The sequence below is a fragment of the Hyla sarda genome, chromosome 4, assembly GCF_029499605.1.
Source record: "Hyla sarda isolate aHylSar1 chromosome 4, aHylSar1.hap1, whole genome shotgun sequence".
NCBI lineage: Eukaryota > Metazoa > Chordata > Amphibia > Anura > Hylidae > Hyla > Hyla sarda.
In genome coordinates, this window is record NC_079192.1 from 267,102,634 (window position 1) to 267,121,556 (window position 18,923).

At 39.7% G+C, this 18,923-nt stretch overlaps 1 protein-coding gene across 1 annotated transcript in view; it reads right to left on the minus strand.

Moving 5' to 3' along the window:
• The window catches only part of TPH2 (tryptophan hydroxylase 2), a 379,719-nt gene that overhangs the window by 215,055 nt on the left and 145,741 nt on the right, over positions 1-18,923 (minus strand). The window contains exon 8 of the mRNA XM_056574111.1: positions 8,232-8,358. Within this exon, the coding sequence (XP_056430086.1) occupies positions 8,232-8,358 (127 nt within the window). The remainder of the gene's footprint in view (positions 1-8,231; positions 8,359-18,923) is intronic.

The following is an 18,923-nucleotide window of genomic DNA, read 5'->3' on the forward strand; positions in this document are numbered from 1 at the left end:
TCGTCTGTAAGGCCCTACTCTCGCACTATTAATTCCCTTCTTGGCAAGTGTTACTCATCTTAAAAAGGGCTGCCCCACACAGCAACCTCTCCCGATTTCCAACTAAACACCATGGGAAATGGCAGTGTTTTTAGATGGAAATAGGGAGAAGTTGCTGTGTGAGGCTGCCCTTTTTAGGACGAGTAACACTTGCCAATAATGGAATTAACAGTCTGAGAGTAGGGCCTTACAGGGCAAGTTTTTACCCCCACCTGTTACAATGGAACATTCGTTGTTCCCTTCCACCTTTTAGAGGTCTTTGCAATGCATAAATACTTGGTGGTGTTGGTGGCACATGGTGTTTTTTGCACAACTTTCTTTTTGTTAGATTTCAAAAAAATGTTGGGTCCATATATTATATCCTAAGAATAATGTTAAAAGTTAAGTTTTACGTATTGCATATCCTCAATACTTACTTGTGCACACCAACACTTTAACAAAAAAGACTGTTTTCTTCTGCCTACCTGCCTCAGTTACTATTCTGATCCTGTTGCACATTTGATGCCAAGTTCTCCTTCTTTCACCCACCTTCTTCACAGGGTTCTGGTATTAACACCCACCACCCCACTCTACAAAAGTGTACCAAAGTGCATGGTAGCGCCAATGTGTGGAGCTGTAAATATGGTCAGGGACAATATATGTCCTTTACGGCCCACTGGGTGAATGTGGTTCCTGCACAGCCACAACAGCAACTTCGACAGGTAATGCCGCTTCCACATCCATGCTCTCAGGCCATTGGTCCTGGGATATTGTGCGACTCCAGCTCCTCATCCTCCACTGTGTCCCATAGTCACCCCAAGGAGAACTCGTCTGTCCACGAAAAATGTGGAGAGACTGACTTTTGTGAAGATGAATCAAGCATGGATCAGCCAGGATTTCCACCAACCAATGCCTAATGCATCAGAGTAGATTGACCATGGTGCCACACCAACACTTCACAAATATGGATAGTGTCAAACAGATTTAAGTCGCTGCTCCCCAGTTACAAACATTCCTTCGCATCAGACCTTTTTCACCCACCTTCGTCACCGGGTACTGGTATTGCCACCCACCGCATCCCTCTGTCACCGGATCACTTTTAGGACTCCTGGTGCTGCTGCTGCCACCTCCAGGCTGTCTCATTCTGCCACCATATGGTCATCTCATGCTTCCGCCAAATCCAGGCTGTGCCATTCAGCCACTATATGTTCTACTCATGCTGCCACAAATTCCAGTCTGTGCCATTCAGCCACTATATGGTTTACTGATGCTGCTGGGCCTGGGACATTACCTAAAAAAATGTATGGTAGCACTAGATACCATAAATCTTCTCTTTAAATTTTAAAATTCATCTTTTAATCTTAGGGTTTGTAAAGCCCCTCCTGATGCTGCCGCCAGCTGCAGGCTGTGTCATTCTGCCAGATTATGGTCTCTTCATGCTGCTGCCACCTCTAGGCTCTGTCATTGTGCCGCCATGTGACTCCTTATTATATTGGATTTTGTGGTCATACAGTATTAGTTCAAAGTAAACAACAGGACATTAAACTTGGGAATCCAATGTAAATCTGAAATTTAAAAAAATCGATGTAATCTTTTCAAGACTGAGGTCGTCAACGTCATATTACCTGTGGAATGATCACAAGAATCCAATGAAAGAGCTTGGAGCAATAACAATGAACCATAACTGATTAATTAAAACATTCGCACTTTCACAGTTGGGGGCGCTGAGAGGCAGGGGATGGAACAGGTGTTAACTCGCATGGCGGAGGACTGCCAGCTTGATTTTAAGATACAAGTATGAGCTTTTTCACTGCAGCCACTTCTAGCTTTATGCGCCCACTTATCCAATGACACAGAAGCTGTATGTGCTCTTGTCCAAGTTGCTGATACTGCAGTCCCTCCGTTTTCAAGTGGACACTCAGAGTATGGGGGTGTGCTGAGAGGCAGGGTTTAGAACAGGTGGTGGCTCGCCCTGTGGCAGACCTCCAGCTCGATGCTCACCAGAATGGTTAATCAAAAAATTTTAATAAATTCAAATTAAATTAAATAAAAATGACATAAAAAATCTGCCACTTTTAGACGCTCTGCGGCAGTGATGCTTGTAGTGATGCTTGTAATCTGCGTATCATACTGAATAACAGTAATATTTCAATAATACAGCACACTCCCTATACATGTTAAGACAAGGCAAAGTGTTCTAAACCCCCTCTCTGTAGGCCAGAAATAGCCGTTTTTTTTACCTGTTAAGGACCAAGGGTGTACCTTTACGCCCTGAATCCGCTCCATTTCTATAACGTGGGGCCACGTTTCCCCGTTTTATAGCGGGTCGGGCCTCTAACAACGGCCGGGACCTGTGGCTAATAGCTATTAACCCTTTAGATGCGGCGTTCAAAGTTGATCACCACGTCTAAAGTGAAATTAAACTACCCCCGGCTAGCTCAGTGGGCTGTTCGGGATCGCTGCGGTGAAATCGCGGCATCCCGAAAAGCTGTCGGACACAAGGATGGTCTCCTTACCTGCCACCTGGTGTCCGATTGCCGAATGACTGCTCAGTGCCTGAGATCAAAGCATGAGCAGTCAAGCAGCAGAATCATTGATCAATGGTTTCCTATGAGAAACCATTGATCATTATAAATGATCAGTGTGTGCAGTGTTATAACATTGCAAAAGAAAAATTTACATTTTTTTTAATAAGAATCATTTAACCCCTTCCCTAATAAAAGTTTGAATTCCCATTAAAAAAAAGGGTAAATAAAAATAAACATGTGATATTGCCGTGTGGGTCAGAAGATGACAATTTTAAACGTATAAATTTTCCTGCATGTAGTTAGGATTCTTTCCAGAAGTACGAAAAAATCAAACCTATGTAAGTAGGCTATCATTTAATTTTAATCATATGGACCTACAGAATAAAGATAAGGTGTCATTTTTACCAAAAAATGTACTGCGTAGAAACGGAAGCCCCCAAAAGTTACAAAACAGTGTTTTTTCTTCAATTTTGTCGCACAATGATTTTTTTTCTGTTTTGTCTTAGATTTTGTGTTTAAAATGACTAATGTCACTGCAAAGTAGAATTGGTGGAGCAAAAAATAAGCCATCAAATGAATGGATTTTTAGGTGCAAAATTGAAAGAGTTATGATTTTTTAAAGGTATGAATGAAAAAATGAAAGTGCAAAAACGGAAAAACCCCTGGTCCTTAAAGGGTTAATATCGATTTGCCGCAAATAAATTCAGACCGAACGTAATTTTTTGGGAAAATTCGGCGAATCAGCCGAATCAAATTTTTCAAAAATTCGCTCATCACTATTGACGAGGGTAGAAAACTGGAACATTATTATTTAGTGCAAACAGTTCTTGAGACAAGACTTAGGCACAGTCTTTCACAGGGCAGAACAAAGTAGCGCAGACTTGTAAAAAGTGCAAACAGTTCCTTCCTGAAAGAAACATTATACTGAGACCGAATACAATACTATAGGAGCAGTATTACCACACTGTATCCTGATTGCTGTAGTTTTGAGCAAGTCTCCGACTACAAAGCTGCAGGAGATTTAAACAGATGTTTGAAAACATAGGGGGTTACAGAGAAAGTGACTGCATGGTGAGTGAGCGCGGGCTCAGGGATTGCCTCAGACACACCCCTTTCTGAGCGGTGGATGTCAGAATGAGTGAACAGCAGAACAGAGGAATTTTTAAGCCAAATACAGAAGCTAGAGGCATAAAAAGACATGTAAAGCAACTGCATGGCCTACTGAGTAACATATTTAAGCACTATTTTTTTTCTGTGATATGACAGGTACACTTAAATGTATCCCATCGACCTTTGAAGTTTATTTGAATGTTAAGTGGAATACATTTTTTCACAAAAGTGTCCAGTATGTGTAACAAAGCTTTCAAGGTGAAAATTCTATTACAAACAATCTCCGCTCTTTTGACAGAACTAATCGCACATTTTAATATATGAAGGAGATTTATCATTCTTTTCAAACATATGGCTTTTACATGACAATTTTTTTAACTTCCTTTTGCTTACATGCAACTAATTTATCAAATAGTCGCACAACCTTGATAAATAAATCGCACGTAAGCAAAACCCGGGAATCCCGCTTACAAAAGCATTTTTTAAAGCAGAAAAGTTTTCCCTTATGTTAACAGCCAAAGTTCTTTTTCTACCCTTTATTACTAGTAGTGTTGCAAGAGAGTGACGGGGAGGGGGGGAATACCACACCCTGACTGGCCTGCCTGGCACTAAATAGCTGCACTCCAACTATCCTGCAGCAACCTATCCACCCTCCTCAGAAATAAAAAAAAAATATTAAAAACATACTGCCACACCGTGAATATCCGTAATCTGGAATCTTTTTTGTTTAATTTTGAACCAAGATTTTGTGATGTTTGTTGGCGGAGTCTTGTGTCGCAGCAATGAGGCCGGAGTTTACATCAAGAAGGAAGACAGCGCAGCAAAAACAGGCACATAAACAATAGTGAAGCCAAAAAAAAAAAAACTGCTCGGTACGTTACCCACCCCAAAATGTGCATGAAGCTGTACTAGGGATGTTTATTTTTTTTAAGGAAAAATTTTAGTGTCACATATGGGTTCTTTACGAAGTCTGTAAAAATTCTTACATAATTATTTTCTGCCTTATTCTATTTTAACACAACATTAATTTTAAAATTTAGTGGGTGCGCCAGCATGTAAGTGTCCTAAAATTAACAAGGTGTGCAGTGCGTATTTTCAACCATAAAATTATAGAGTTATTAGTTATATAATACATTTTTTCTATAATTAACATTAATGTAGTAGCTTTGTTTCATGATGCAGAACAAGAATAGATGTTAAAGTGGGTGTTAATGTCCTTTTCTGCGGATGTATACATTTTCTGTAAACCAGGTTCGACCTGGAATACATATGCGACTTTTAAATGGAGATGCAACAGTTTTTTCTTCATAAATAGCGACTATCACATTTGATAAATACATGACCACTGCAAAGTAAAAAAAAAATAAAAAAATTACTATGTGAGCAGATTTCAGAAATGTGCTTTGGAATAAGCAAAAATCAAAAAGTCGCAGCATGTATAGAAAAGTCACACGTGCGCAAGACTTTTTTTATGCCAAAAAAATCTACTATGGAGCTTGATAACTCTCCTTCAAAATGTTTACAACACAAAAACAAAATAAGCAAAATATATTGAAGTTAAAGGGGTACTCCGCCCCTAGACATCTTATCCCCTATCCAAAGGATAGGGGATAAGATGTCAGATCGCCCCGGTCCCACTGCTGGCGACCCACGGGATCTCCGCTGCGGCACCCCGCTGTCATTACTGCACAGAGCGAGGTCGCTCTGCACGTAATGACGGGCAATACAGGGGACGGAGCATCGTTACGTCGAAGTTCCGCCCCTCGTGATATCACCGTCCGCCTCCTCAATACGAGTCTATGGGAGGGGGCGTGGCGGTTGTCACCCCCCTGCCATAGACTTGCATTAAGGGGACGGGCCGTGATGTCACGAGGGGCGGAGCCATGATGTCACGCTGCTCCGTCCCCTGTATCGCCCGTAATTACGCACAGAGCGAACTCGCTCTGTGCAGTAATGACAGCGGGGTGCCGCAGCGGCGATCCTTTGGATAGGGGATAAGATGTCTAGGGGCTGAATACCCCTTTAACTAGTACCTACACTGGATCTGGATGTTCCTGGAAAGTTCTGAATAACCACTGAAGATAATGCATAAATGTTAGTTGGGTGTTTTGATAATATGCTACAATACTTCCACCCATGCACCCCCTCAGAAGATGGCCAACTGTTTTCAGGGCTAAATAGAAGCTTTATTTATTTTTTTAAGGTCTTTTGTTCCTCCGAGCATAGCAAAATTTTCATTTGTTCTATGCATTATAAGTCTTTCTTCCATTATACATTTAGTTTGAGATTTGTTATCATATAGCCCTTGTATACATTTTAGAAAAAGTGCCCTTGAGAACATTCACTAAAGAATCATCATTGTTACACAGAATACCTTGAGATCAAACATAACAGTATTAACAGTATAAACTCCTACGCACCATAGGTAAGCATCATGTAGCTACAGGTTACAGTTTGTCCATTTAACAGAATAAAATACACATTTGCAGCCAAGTAAAAAGATGTATCCGGTTCCTGGACATAATATTCAAAGCTATTCTGGACACCTGTAAGAACATTGTGCCAAAATGGCTTATGTACACACGTATACACAGCTGTTGACTAACACACTGGCTTCTGATATCTTAATGGTATTTTAAGCATCATACTACAAAGACATTGTCAATATAGGTATAGATACGCATGCTATTCTATCAAAACACATATGTAAAAAGAAATATTTAGAAAGACAAAAGTGAATCTTCGGTTTCTATTTACTTCCCTTTTGGAAAGCATTTTTAACCACAAGACAATATGCACATGGACAGAGCTGACAACAAATCTGCTATCATAGAGTCTATTTCCTATTATGGATAAATATGAAATCCCATATAAACAAATCTGTCATGTCCTAGAAAGACCAAACATTCACATTATAAACAGTGAATCAACCATTACAAAATCATACAACACTGTGCGATGGGAATTGGAAAGAGTCAGATTATACAGCAAAACGTTCCAACAGTGCTGTTCCATTGGCCGTGGGCCTGGCAAGTGCAGATTGATAAAAGGTTTTATTACAGGCTTTAGCATAAAAAAAAACCTGTTGCTCGTATACATGCTTATGCTTTTCCAATCTGTTGTTGTGTGAGATTCATTTAGATTTTTCTCAACTTGATTATTCCAAAAGAGTTGCGAAGGGTTCCAAACAGGTTATAGGCTGCATCCTAAATGTGCCCCATTAAATGTGCTCCTATTAGAATATATTCTCTCCATTATAAGAGAGAACAAAATCATAAACTGCAAACACAATGACTGAAAATGCATTTCTCAGTTTTAAACTACTACAAATACAAATAGCCAGTAGACAACTTCATGTCTACAATCAGCTTATCTAATGGTACAGGGATTTTATTGGAATGTTATGTCCTCCAAGCTACCTAAAATTCAACATGCTGTGCCCTTTATACGATTGCCTCAAATTGCTAAATCCATGTGTGACATAGCTCAATGTTTCCATAAGTAAACAGCAATCCTTTGTAATGCTCACTGCAAAATTGGTTGTATTCTCTCTAGAAAGAGTCTTATTTCCATAAGTTATTTCTCGGCAGCAGGAGAATCCTATGGAGGGAGTAAATGTCATGGGTTTGCTTTTTCTCTTAGTAATAGAGGGTCGGGGGACTAGCTCATCAATCTCTCTTAAAGGTGAAAAACGTGTTATTTCACACACACAAAATCTATCACATAATAAGAAAATGCAATCTAAACCTAATGGAAACAGATGGTAATATACATTTTTTACTTAGAGACAGAACACTGTAGCACTCAGCGTCAGACAGACATCTCACATTACCTGCCAGTCATTTTTCAAGATCTGAGTAGATTTCAAAATATGTCTGTTTGTATTTTTAACACTACAATAACCCTCCAGGCTTACCAATATCCTTGATGGGACTCCAAAAATAACAGATCACAACTACTTAATGCAAAATCCAAATACTAAGAATGAATATTTCCCTTCCATTGCAATAAAATAGACAAGCCTTAATAGCAGAGTAACCACGGAGGAATTTAACATTCCATATTATTGTAAGTGTATATTAATTTTAGAACTATTATAACCATCAATGTTCCTGGGAGTAAATAAAATTGTTAAAAGAGATAAAGCTATTATTAATAAATGTCTCATGCAGCAATAAGATATATGTATATATTTACAAGGCTGCTAAAGTAAATGTATGTCAGTGGAAGTGTAACGTTTTTTTTCCCCTAAAGAAGTGGGTTATTTCAGTGGAGACTAACCTAAAATGAAATGTTTCATTGGTCAAGAATGGGTTGTTGAATCAACAAATATGCCACATAAACATATCCTAACAGGTGGATATCTGTCAGTATTAATATAACTGTTGATAAATAGATACACATTCATTACTATAAATGTTGATAGATTACATGTACACAGGGATGTGCCGCCTGGTATTCTAGAATAAAATAATAGAAACATTTTACACATATGTTCAGACAGACCAAGAAATGCACATTTTAAATAATTTTACTAAGAATTATTATGGAATAATAAATATTGTTTCAACTTACGGTTGCTAGTTTTTGGACATCATCATCGGATGCTCCTAGTGAGGCAAGACCAATTTCTTGTGAAAATTGGGCAAATTTTGGATCAGCAAGTAATGGAACATGGCCAAGCAGCTCATGACAGGTGTCCCTGGTAAAAATTAGTAAATATATGTAAATATACAAGCAGCTAGTAAGCAGAACTATGTACATTTATATAAATATATATATATATATATATATATATATATATATATATATATATAATCCCAAACAGAACAGCACAACTACAAATTTAAAAATGTAGAAAAATAAATGAAGAGGTGCTCGCAGAGGTCAGAGTCTAGGTGAAGGACTCCTTCAGTATATAACATCCAATGATTCCACAGCACACAGGAGTTTATCCAAAAAAAGAGAAGGTGATTTATTCCATTCCCAGTGTTACAAAATAGGTGCTACGTTTCAGCAGCCTCACGCCGCCATTTTCAAGCATGCTTGAAAATGGCGGCGTGAGGCTGCTGAAACGTAGCACCTATTTTGTAACACTGGGAATGGAATAAATCACCTTCTCTTTTTTTGGATAAACTCCTGTGTGCTGTGGAATCATTGGATGTTATATATATATATTTTTTTTTATTTTTTTTTTTTTACTTTAACTTATTGTCCCTCTATACGCCATGATAGAAATGTTACATGACTGAATTGAAAATGTTACTAATGCATTATTTACTGGTAGCCAAAACAACAGTTTGAGTTGCTTTACCAAGGGCCAAAGAGAAACTGAAATACACCTGAATATAATTAAAAACTTTCTAGTTTATAGTGTAAACATATATGGACAGTCTTCCGATGCACCCAATTCATTAGGCTGATAAATCTTGCATGTCATAAGACTGCCTAGTGTTGGTCCATGTTGGTGCATTTTTGGTGCACCACACCCCCTTTTTAACCAATATTTATCCCTTTTACCAATACCATGCCAGACCAGGCAGACAAGTTTCCGAAAATGTTGAAACCTTATAACAAATGTCAGAATTTAGGTGAATTCCACCTAACTTTTCATTGGAAGTCTGTGTAGTCATAAAAATAATGATAGCGCAGAAGATATGACATAGAACAGAATTTATAGAAAACAATGGCCCAGATTTATCAAAGAATATCTGCGGTAGAGCTATTTTCCCACATTTATTTGGGTGGTGGGTTTGACTAGCGTGCATTTTATTTATCAAGAAGGTGCAGCAGGATGATGAATTTTGCGCAGCTCTGCTGTGGTGGGAAAAGCTCTACAACATACACTTTTTTCTAGACGCTTGTGAGGGAGGGAAGTAGACACTTTCCCGGGTCCTTAATTTGGCAGGTTAGGTGTTTTTACTTAATTTCACAGAGCTGCCGGGACAGTTTTACCTGCATTTTAGATGCTACAATCAAATTTGATTGTTGTGTCCAAGGGGTTAATGCCAGGCATCACCGTGATCCGGTGATGTCTGGCATTAGAGATGGGACCTGGTGGCAAATAGCCGCCAGGACCACCCAGCTATGTCCCGCACTCAGCTCCTGAACACGTGTCACAGAAGGGGAGTGGGACTCTTTCGTCCACAAGAGGTTAAAGTTTGAATTGCGGAAGGTAGAAGTGATTCTCACATCTACTGGTAGGTGGTGTAGCTTTGGGCCTAAATGAGTACCTGCGCACAAAATAGCGACTTTTGACTAAAGTTGCAAATGATAAAAAACGTGACTACTGCATGGTCAAAAAGAAAAGGTACTACAGGTAGGCAAAAAAAAGTGAAACTGTCTATGTCAAAAAAGGCAGAAAAGTCACTAAATATGCTGCTTGCGCCTGAACTGCGCCAAAACATAGACAAAAAAATGTTCTAAAAGCAATGATAAATCTCCCCCAATATGTTCATATGTCAGCCCCCAAGTATTGAATCTTGCAAAAACAAGCTAAAAACTCTTGGTATGTTTACACACTGCAGTTTACTTATACCACTGACAAATGGTAACAGACTCTCTTACGTGTTACAACCATATGGTTTATGTTTATACCATTTAACCTATACCACATACTATGAAGACTGCATGTATGATGAATCCAGTACTAGAAAACTCTGGGACAAGTCAAAAGATGTTATGCATTTACATCGCGTATAGGGGTATCATCACAAACGCTTATAAATGTCAGATTCATCATAATTCATTGTCACATGTGAACAGCCTTTGGGCACCATAACTATTAGCTAGTATAAACCTTTATTGTTATAATCCACATCCAGGTTAAATCATTCTCCTTCCTTTTCATTTTGCAGTCTGGCTAATAGGTCAGTAACAGTCTACCTGGAAATACCTAAGAGCCTAAACTATGACTAAGGTTTGGGGTCTCTAGAGTCATGTTTTTCAGGCAACATGTTTTTGATTTCTTTATTATTTCACAGCTGATGTTATTATGGTCAGTACATCAGGGATTACCAAGACGCTGAAATCATGAGATGTTGTGGTCAAGTGATGAAGTTGAGAAGCTCTAGAGAATATAACAGAATAATGTATGATCTTCTGTATGTACTCTACCTACCTACATAAATGGACATGTTGTTTTACTACAAAAGTCTACAGTATAACACTTAGCTACTTACAATAAAACACTGTTTTAAGAAAGATTGGAAACCAAAAAGTAGTGCACTGTAACTGTATTTAAATAATATGATGAGATTATAACACACAATTGGCATTATAAGACCTAACCATACCTTATAAACTCGCTTTATAAATGCTGTAAACTTTAGGCACTTTATTTGCCTATTTAACATATTATATATAGAAATGTAGCAAGAAAATATAAATGCAATTCATGCTACCCAAACCACAAGTCCGCAGGGTGGTCCTCGCAGCTTCTTGACTGATAGCTTTCACAGTTGAATATAGGAAGAGATCTATCTATCAATCAAGGCTGGTGGGCTCAATCAAGGCTCAATAGTTAAGGTAGCTTGAAAGGGATGACAGGTTCCCTTTAAAGAAGATTAGAGCTATCTACCAGTATGTTTTTTCATTGATGGTAGGTTGTCATTCTTATGGTGGAGAAGTGATTACATGGCAGGCAATTGTTTGTATATTCAGTCTTAATATCAATCTTGCAGAATTGTAGAAAGAGTGTGCGGTGTTCCTGGAGAGATGCCCCTAAAAACTGACCAGGGCTGGTTGTGCTTCTTCAATAAGTCTAGGACAGTGCATTTCGGTGGAGAAAAAATATTTATTCATACATAAGTTCTTCTTCAAGTCTATGTTGTTAATAGAAGTTGACGAACCATGAAACCATGAAAAATTTGATTCGCAACGAATGCAAATATCGCCGCGAATCTCTTCATTAAACTTCATTTTACAGTGCTCCAGGCTATTGGAGACCTAAAATGGCAGATCCACATCTGGTAATATATAGATAGCACCCACTGTCCTAAATTTTCGTAAAATTTTTTTGTCAAAAATGTTTGTCTTTTTTATTAGGGATTGTGAAGCTTTGGTGCGTACTCATGCATAAGCCAACTCCAGCCTGTGTCATTCAGGCAATATATAGTTTTCTGATGGTGCTGCTGGGCCTGGGTCTGGGAATTTCAAATTTTCTCATAGGTAGCACCCGCATCCAAAAGTCTTCTTCATAAATTTCTACAATTGTTGTGTTTTTTGGGGGGTATTGTGAAGCCCTGGTGTGTACTCATGCATCAGCCAACTCTAGGCTGTGTCATTCAGGCAATATATAGGTAGCACCCGCTGTCCTAATTATTCAAAAAATTTGTTTAACCCCTTAAGGACTCAGGATTTTTCCGTTTTTGCACTTTCGTTTTTTCCTCCTTACCTTTTAAAAATTATAACCCTTTCAATTTTCCACCTAAAAATCCATATTAGGGCTTATTTTTTGCATCACCAATTCTACTTTGCAGTGACATCAGTCATTTTACCCAAAAATTCACAACGAAACGGAACAAAAAAATCATTGTGCGACAAAATCGAAGAAAAAACGCCATTTTGTAACTTTTGGGGGCTTCCGTTTCTACGCAGTGCATATTTCGGTAAAAATGACACCTGATCATTATTCTGTAGGTTCATACGGTTAAAATGATACCCTACTTATATAGGTTTGAGTTTGTCGTACTTCTGGAAAAAATAACTACATGCAGGAAAATGTATACGTTTAAAAATGTCCTCTTCTGACCCCTATAACTTTTTTATTTTTCCACATACAGGGCGGTATGAGGGCTCATTTTTTGTGCCGTGATCTGAAGTTTTTATCGGTATGATTTTTGTTTTGATCTTAATTTTTTGATCACTTTTTATTCATTTTTTAATGGTATAAAAAGTGACCAAAATACGCTTTTTTGGAATTTTTTGCGCGTACGCCATTGACCGTGCAGTTTAATTAATGATATATTTTAATAGTACGGACATTTACGCACGCGGCGATACCACATATGTTTATTTTTAATTTTATTTACACTGTTTTATTTTTTTATGGGAAAAGGGGGGTGATTCAAACTTTTATTAGGGAAAGGGTTAAATGATCTTTATTAACACTTTTTTTTTACTTTTTTTTTTGCAGTGTTATAGGTCCCATAGGGACCTATAACACTGCAAACACTGATCTCTCATCCTGATCACAGGCGTGTATTAACACGCCTGTGATCAGTGTTATCGGCGCTTGACTGGATCTCAGGCACGGAGCAGTCATTCGTCGATCAGACACCGAGGAGGCAGGTAAGGGCCCTCCCGGGGTCCTGCAAGCAGTTCGGGACGCCGCAATTTCACCGCGGCGGTCCCGAACAGCCCGACTGACTAGCCGGGATACTTTCACTTTCGCTTTAGAAGCGGCGGTCAGCTTTGACCGCCGCTTCTAAAGGGTTAATACCACACAACGCCGCGATCGGCGATGTGTGGTATTAGCCGCGGGTCCCGGCCGTTGATGAGCGCCGGGACCGACGCGATGTGATGCGGGGTCGCAGCGCGACCCCGCTTCATATCTCGGGAGCCGGCGCAGGACGTAAATATACGTCCTGCATCGTTAAAGGGTTGAAAAACCCTGGTGTGTACTCAATGCTGCTTCCTGTCACACTCTGTCAGCTCGTTGGTCCTTTGACAGTGTGTTACTCCGCCTCCACATCCTCCACTGTGTCTTAAGCCTCCACTGCACGGACAAGTCTCAGTGGCCCTTCAGCATACCATGTGTGCAGGGCACGGTGGTGTCATGCTGTTCTTCACATGGTTTGCCTTGGCGAAAAATCTTGGAAACAATGGCCGGTCAAGGCAATGGAGACGTTGTGCCTACATCTCACGGCCAAATGAGCCCTGTGGGGGCTTGTTGGATTTGGTCCTTCGTACCCACATGCTGGGGTCCGGGACACTGAAAGTTTGTTTTAAATTTCAAATCAAAAAATGATGGCGCTGCTGGGCCCGGGTCTGGGAATTTTACATTTTCTCACAGGTAGCACCCGCTATCCAAAATCTTTTTCAAAAATTTCTAAAATTGGGTTGTTTTTTGGGGGGGATTGTGAAGCCCTGCTGTGTACTCGTGCATCAGCCAACTCCAGGCTGTGTCATTCAGGCAATATATGGTTTACTGATGTTGCTGTGGGGGCTTGTTGGATTTGGTCCTTCGTACCCACACGCTGGGGTCTGGGACACTGAAAGTTTGTTTTAAATTTCAAATAAAAAAATGATGGCACTGCTGGGCCTGGGTCCGGGAATTTCAAATTTTCTCATAGGTAGCACATGCTATCCAAAATCTTTTTCAAAAAATTCTAAAATTGTGCTGTTTTTTTGGGGGGGGGTTGTGAAGCCCTGCTGTGTACTCGTGCATCAGCAAACTCCAGGCTGTGTCATTCAGGCAATATATGGTTTACTGATGCCGCTATGTAGCCTGGGTCTGGGAATTTCAAATTTTCTCATCAGTAGCACCCGCTATCCAAAATCTTTTCCAAAAATTTCTAAAATTGTGTTGTTTTTTTGGGGGGGATTGTGAAGCCCTGCTGTGTACTCGTGAATCAGCCAACCCCAGGCTGTGTCATTCAGGCAATATATGCTTTACTGATGTTGCTGTGGGGGCTTGTTGGATTTGGTCCTTCGTACCCACACGCTGGGGTCTGGGACACTGAAAGTTTGTTTTAATTTTCAAATAAAAAAATGATGGCACTGCTGGGCCTGGGTCCGGGGATTTCAAATTTTCTCATAGGTAGCACACGCTATACAAAATCTTTTTAAAAAATTTCTGAAATTGTGTTGTTTTTTGGGGGAATTGTGAAGCCCTGCTGTGTACTCGTGCATCAGCCAACTCCAGGCTGTGTCATTCAGGCAATATATGGTTTACTGATGTTGCTGTGGGGGCTTGTTGGATTTGGTCCTTCGTACCCACACGCTGGGGTCTGGGACACTGAAAGTTTGTTTTAAATTTCAAATAAAAAAATGATGGCACTGCTGGGCCTGGGTCCGGGAATTTCAAATTTTCTCATAGGTAGCACATGCTATCCAAAATCTTTTTCAAAAAATTCTAAAATTGTGCTGTTTTTTTGGGGGGGGGTTGTGAAGCCCTGCTGTGTACTCGTGCATCAGCAAACTCCAGGCTGTGTCATTCAGGCAATATATGGTTTACTGATGCCGCTATGTAGCCTGGGTCTGGGAATTTCAAATTTTCTCATCAGTAGCACCCGCTATCCAAAATCTTTTCCAAAAATTTCTAAAATTGTGTTGTTTTTTTGGGGGGGATTGTGAAGCCCTGCTGTGTACTCGTGAATCAGCCAACCCCAGGCTGTGTCATTCAGGCAATATATGCTTTACTAATGTTGCTGTGGGGGCTTGTTGGATTTGGTCCTTCGTATCCACACGCTGGGGTCTGGGACACTGAAAGTTTGTTTTAAATTTCAAATAAAAAAATGATGGCACTGCTGGGCCTGGGTCCGGGAATTTCAAATTTTCTCATAGGTAGCACACGCTATCCAAAATCTTTTTCAAAAAATTCTAAAATTGTGTTGTTTTTTGGGGGGGGGGGATTGTGAAGCCCTGCTGTGTACTCGTGCATCAGCAAACTCTAGGCTGTGTCATTCAGGCAATATATGGTTTACTGATGCCGCTGTAGGGCCTGGTTCTGGGAATTTCTAATTTTCTCATAGGTAGCACCCACTATCCAAAATCTTTTTTTTTAAATTCTAAAATTGTGTTGTTTTTTGGGGGAATTGTGAAGCCCTGCTGTGTACTCGTGAATCAGCCAACCCCAGGCTGTGTCATTCAGGCAATATATGCTTTACTGATGTTGCTGTGGGGGCTTGTTGGATTTGGTCCTTCGTACCCACACGCTGGGGTCTGGGACACTGAAAGTTTGTTTTAAATTTCAAATAAAAAAATGATGGCACTGCTGGGCCTGGGTCCGGGGATTTCAAATTTTCTCATAGGTAGCACACGCTATACAAAATCTTTTTAAAAAATTTCTGAAATTGTGTTGTTTTTTGGGGGAATTGTGAAGCCCTGCTGTGTACTCGTGCATCAGCCAACTCCAGGCTGTGTCATTCAGGCAATATATGGTTTACTGATGCCGCTATGGGTCTGGGAATTTCAAATTTTCTCATCAGTAGCACCCGCTATCCAAAATCTTTTTCCAAAATTTCTAAAATTGTGTTGTTTTTTGGGGGGGGATTGTGAAGCCCTGCTGTGTACTCGTGAATCAGCCAACCCCAGGCTGTGTAGTTCGGGCAATATATGTTTTACTGATGTTGCTGTGGGGGCTTGTTGGATTTGGTCCTTCGTACCCACACGCTGGGGTCTGGGACACTGAAAGTTTGTTTTAAATTTCAAATAAAAAAAATGATGGCACTGCTGGGCCTGGGTCCGGGAATTTCAAATTTTCTCATAGGTAGCACATGCTATCCAAAATCTTTTTCAAAAAATTCTAAAATTGTGTTGTTTTTTTGGGGGGGGGGGGGGGTTGTGAAGCCCTGCTGTGTACTCGTGCATCAGCAAACTCCAGGCTGTGTCATTCAGGTAATATATGGTTTACTGATGCCGCTTTGGGGCCTGGGTCTGGGAATTTTAAATTTTCTCATCTTTTAATCTAAGGGATTGTGAAGGCCTAGTGCCTACTCATGCTGCTGGCAACTCTGGGCTGTGCCATTCATCCACTATATGGTCTCCTCATGCTGCCAACACCTCCACGCTGTGTCATTCAGCCACTATATGGTCTCCTCATGCTGCCAACATGTCCACACTGTGTCATTCAGCCACTGTATGGTGTCCGCATGCTGCCAACACCTCCACGCTGTGCCATTCAGCCACTATATGGTCTCCTTATGCTGCCAACACCTCCACGCTGTGTCATTTAGCCACTATATGGTGTCCTCATGCTTCAGCCTCATCCAAGCTGTGTCATTCAGCCACTATATGGTGTCCTCATGCTGCCAACACCTCCACGCTGTGCCATTCAGCCACTAAATGGTCTCCTCATGCTGCCAACACCTCCAAGCTATGTCATTCAGTCACCATATGGTCTCCTCACACTGATGCCACCACCAGGCTCTGTAATTGTGCTGCTGTGCGGCAGTGATTCTAAGAGCGATGCCGGTAATCTGCATGTTATTCTGAATAACAGTATTATTTCACTACCCCAGCACACTCCATATGCATTTTAGAACACAGCAAAGTGTTCTATACCCCTATAGAGGCTGTATGTAGGCTAGAAATAGCCTTTTTTAATATAGATTCAGCACAAAAAATTCTCATCGAAACTAACTTTTTCGGAAAATTCGGCGAATTGGCCGAATCTAATTTTTGAAAAGTTCGCTCATCTAAAGTTGTTAATATCAATCTTGAATACAGTATAGTGTAGTTGAAGTAGACGGTTCAGTGTCCAAGTGGGCTACAGTACATTTTACCCGGAACACACAAGTTGGAGACAGTCAAAATCACCGTAAGGTTAGTGTGCAAAACTACAGAGGGGCAAAAGTCAGGCCTCCAATATGGACATAAATAATCAAACAGAAAAATCTGCACTCCAAAAATTATGAAAAATCTAGAACAGCAACATTTAATCTGTTGGATTTAACCAGCACACTATATAGAAGTTAAACATATTTATGTTACTCAAACTTATTCACTGTATAGAAGATAAACACTGTCAACAAGCAGGCTTCCTGAAAATGTAAAGGGTTTAAAACTTTAAAGTTTAAAGGTTTTGAATTATAAGAAACACAGGTATCGTGTCAGTGAGAGTCAGGGACAGATGGGGGGGGGGGTTAGGGAGAGCTTAGATCATGATAGGTACTCTTTAATATGTTTCCAGTGCTACATTTACATAGCAGAGGTCATTTAAACCCATATTCTGGGGCCTTTACAATTGCTCTACCTGGCATACAAACAAATGATAAAGCTTCCTGTACAATGCCATTATGACTCTCAATGTTTCATACTTTATATAAATCTATTTATTGATGTTTTAGATATGATGTTGTAGAAGCACTGGAGATAATACTGAAACATAAGGAGTCAATGGAGCTTGTAAGACAGATACTACAAATCCAAACTATGGAGCGTACTACCTATTTGAATTATATAGGTTCTATGCACTGGGTGTCTGCCAAGTGTATGAGCTTTTAAGCTGATCATAGGGGTGCCCACTACAGGGCAGTTGTAATTTAAATGCTAAATTTCCCTGAACCTGCGGCTGTAGCAGAAATAAATCATTCAATACATTGAAATTCAAACCCTCCAGAGCAACTGGTATATCTGACAAAAAGATGGGGTCTCAACAGGTAGATTCACTATTTCCTAATTTTTAAAATCATTTACAAAGGACTGTCTAAAAAAACACAAACCCTGTGCCACCCTCCATTCATTAAGCTGCTTTGCAAACAACCTCTCTTTTAAATAATGCTACAGATCCAACTCAACGATTCTGCATTTGTTTATTAAATCAACTTTACGAAATAAAATATTTTTTTCTGTCCACAGAATGGTTACTTTTTTATTTTTCTCAGTAAAGTTATTGAAAAATACCAGCTGCTTATCAGATCTATGATCAAATGCACCAGATACATTATACCTACGGTACCTTGTACTTGGAACATTAAACCGCAGCTGTCTAGGATTCCAAATGAGGATATTATCGTCTCTTACAAAAAAAATGCCTTTCTTCTGCTTCCACTCAGTAGACATTGGCTCTATTTAGACAGCAGAAATATGCTGTATAGAGGTCTATTCAGTATGTTTTCCATGCCTCTATCATTTATTATTTAAAACCTATTGCTCTGGAGGAATCACACATATAAAATATAGAGGGATGTCAAATCACTTAACCACAATCATATAGGCACTTTGCACTCCCTTCCAACAATAGTTATATTTACAAACGCAATTTCAGCTTAAAAAGCTTTTGTTAATCAAACACACTCGGCAGATATATAGACGCCAGCATAAACAACGCAAATTAAAATATATGCAAAACAAAAACTAAACTGCAATTATTTTGAGATATTCTCTGGCAATTCATTGAATGTTCCTACACAATGTTGATTAACTAATTGTATCCCTGGCTGTAAAATTAGCATTCTGTAATTTGAAGCAAAAAAAATAAAAATAAACAACAGTAGTTATTGTGCTAGTTGGTACGGGAATTTACATAAGGACTTTAATTTGAGTTTCATTAGAACTTGTTATCCATCTTTTTATTGTTAGGATACAAATATATTCCTGAGC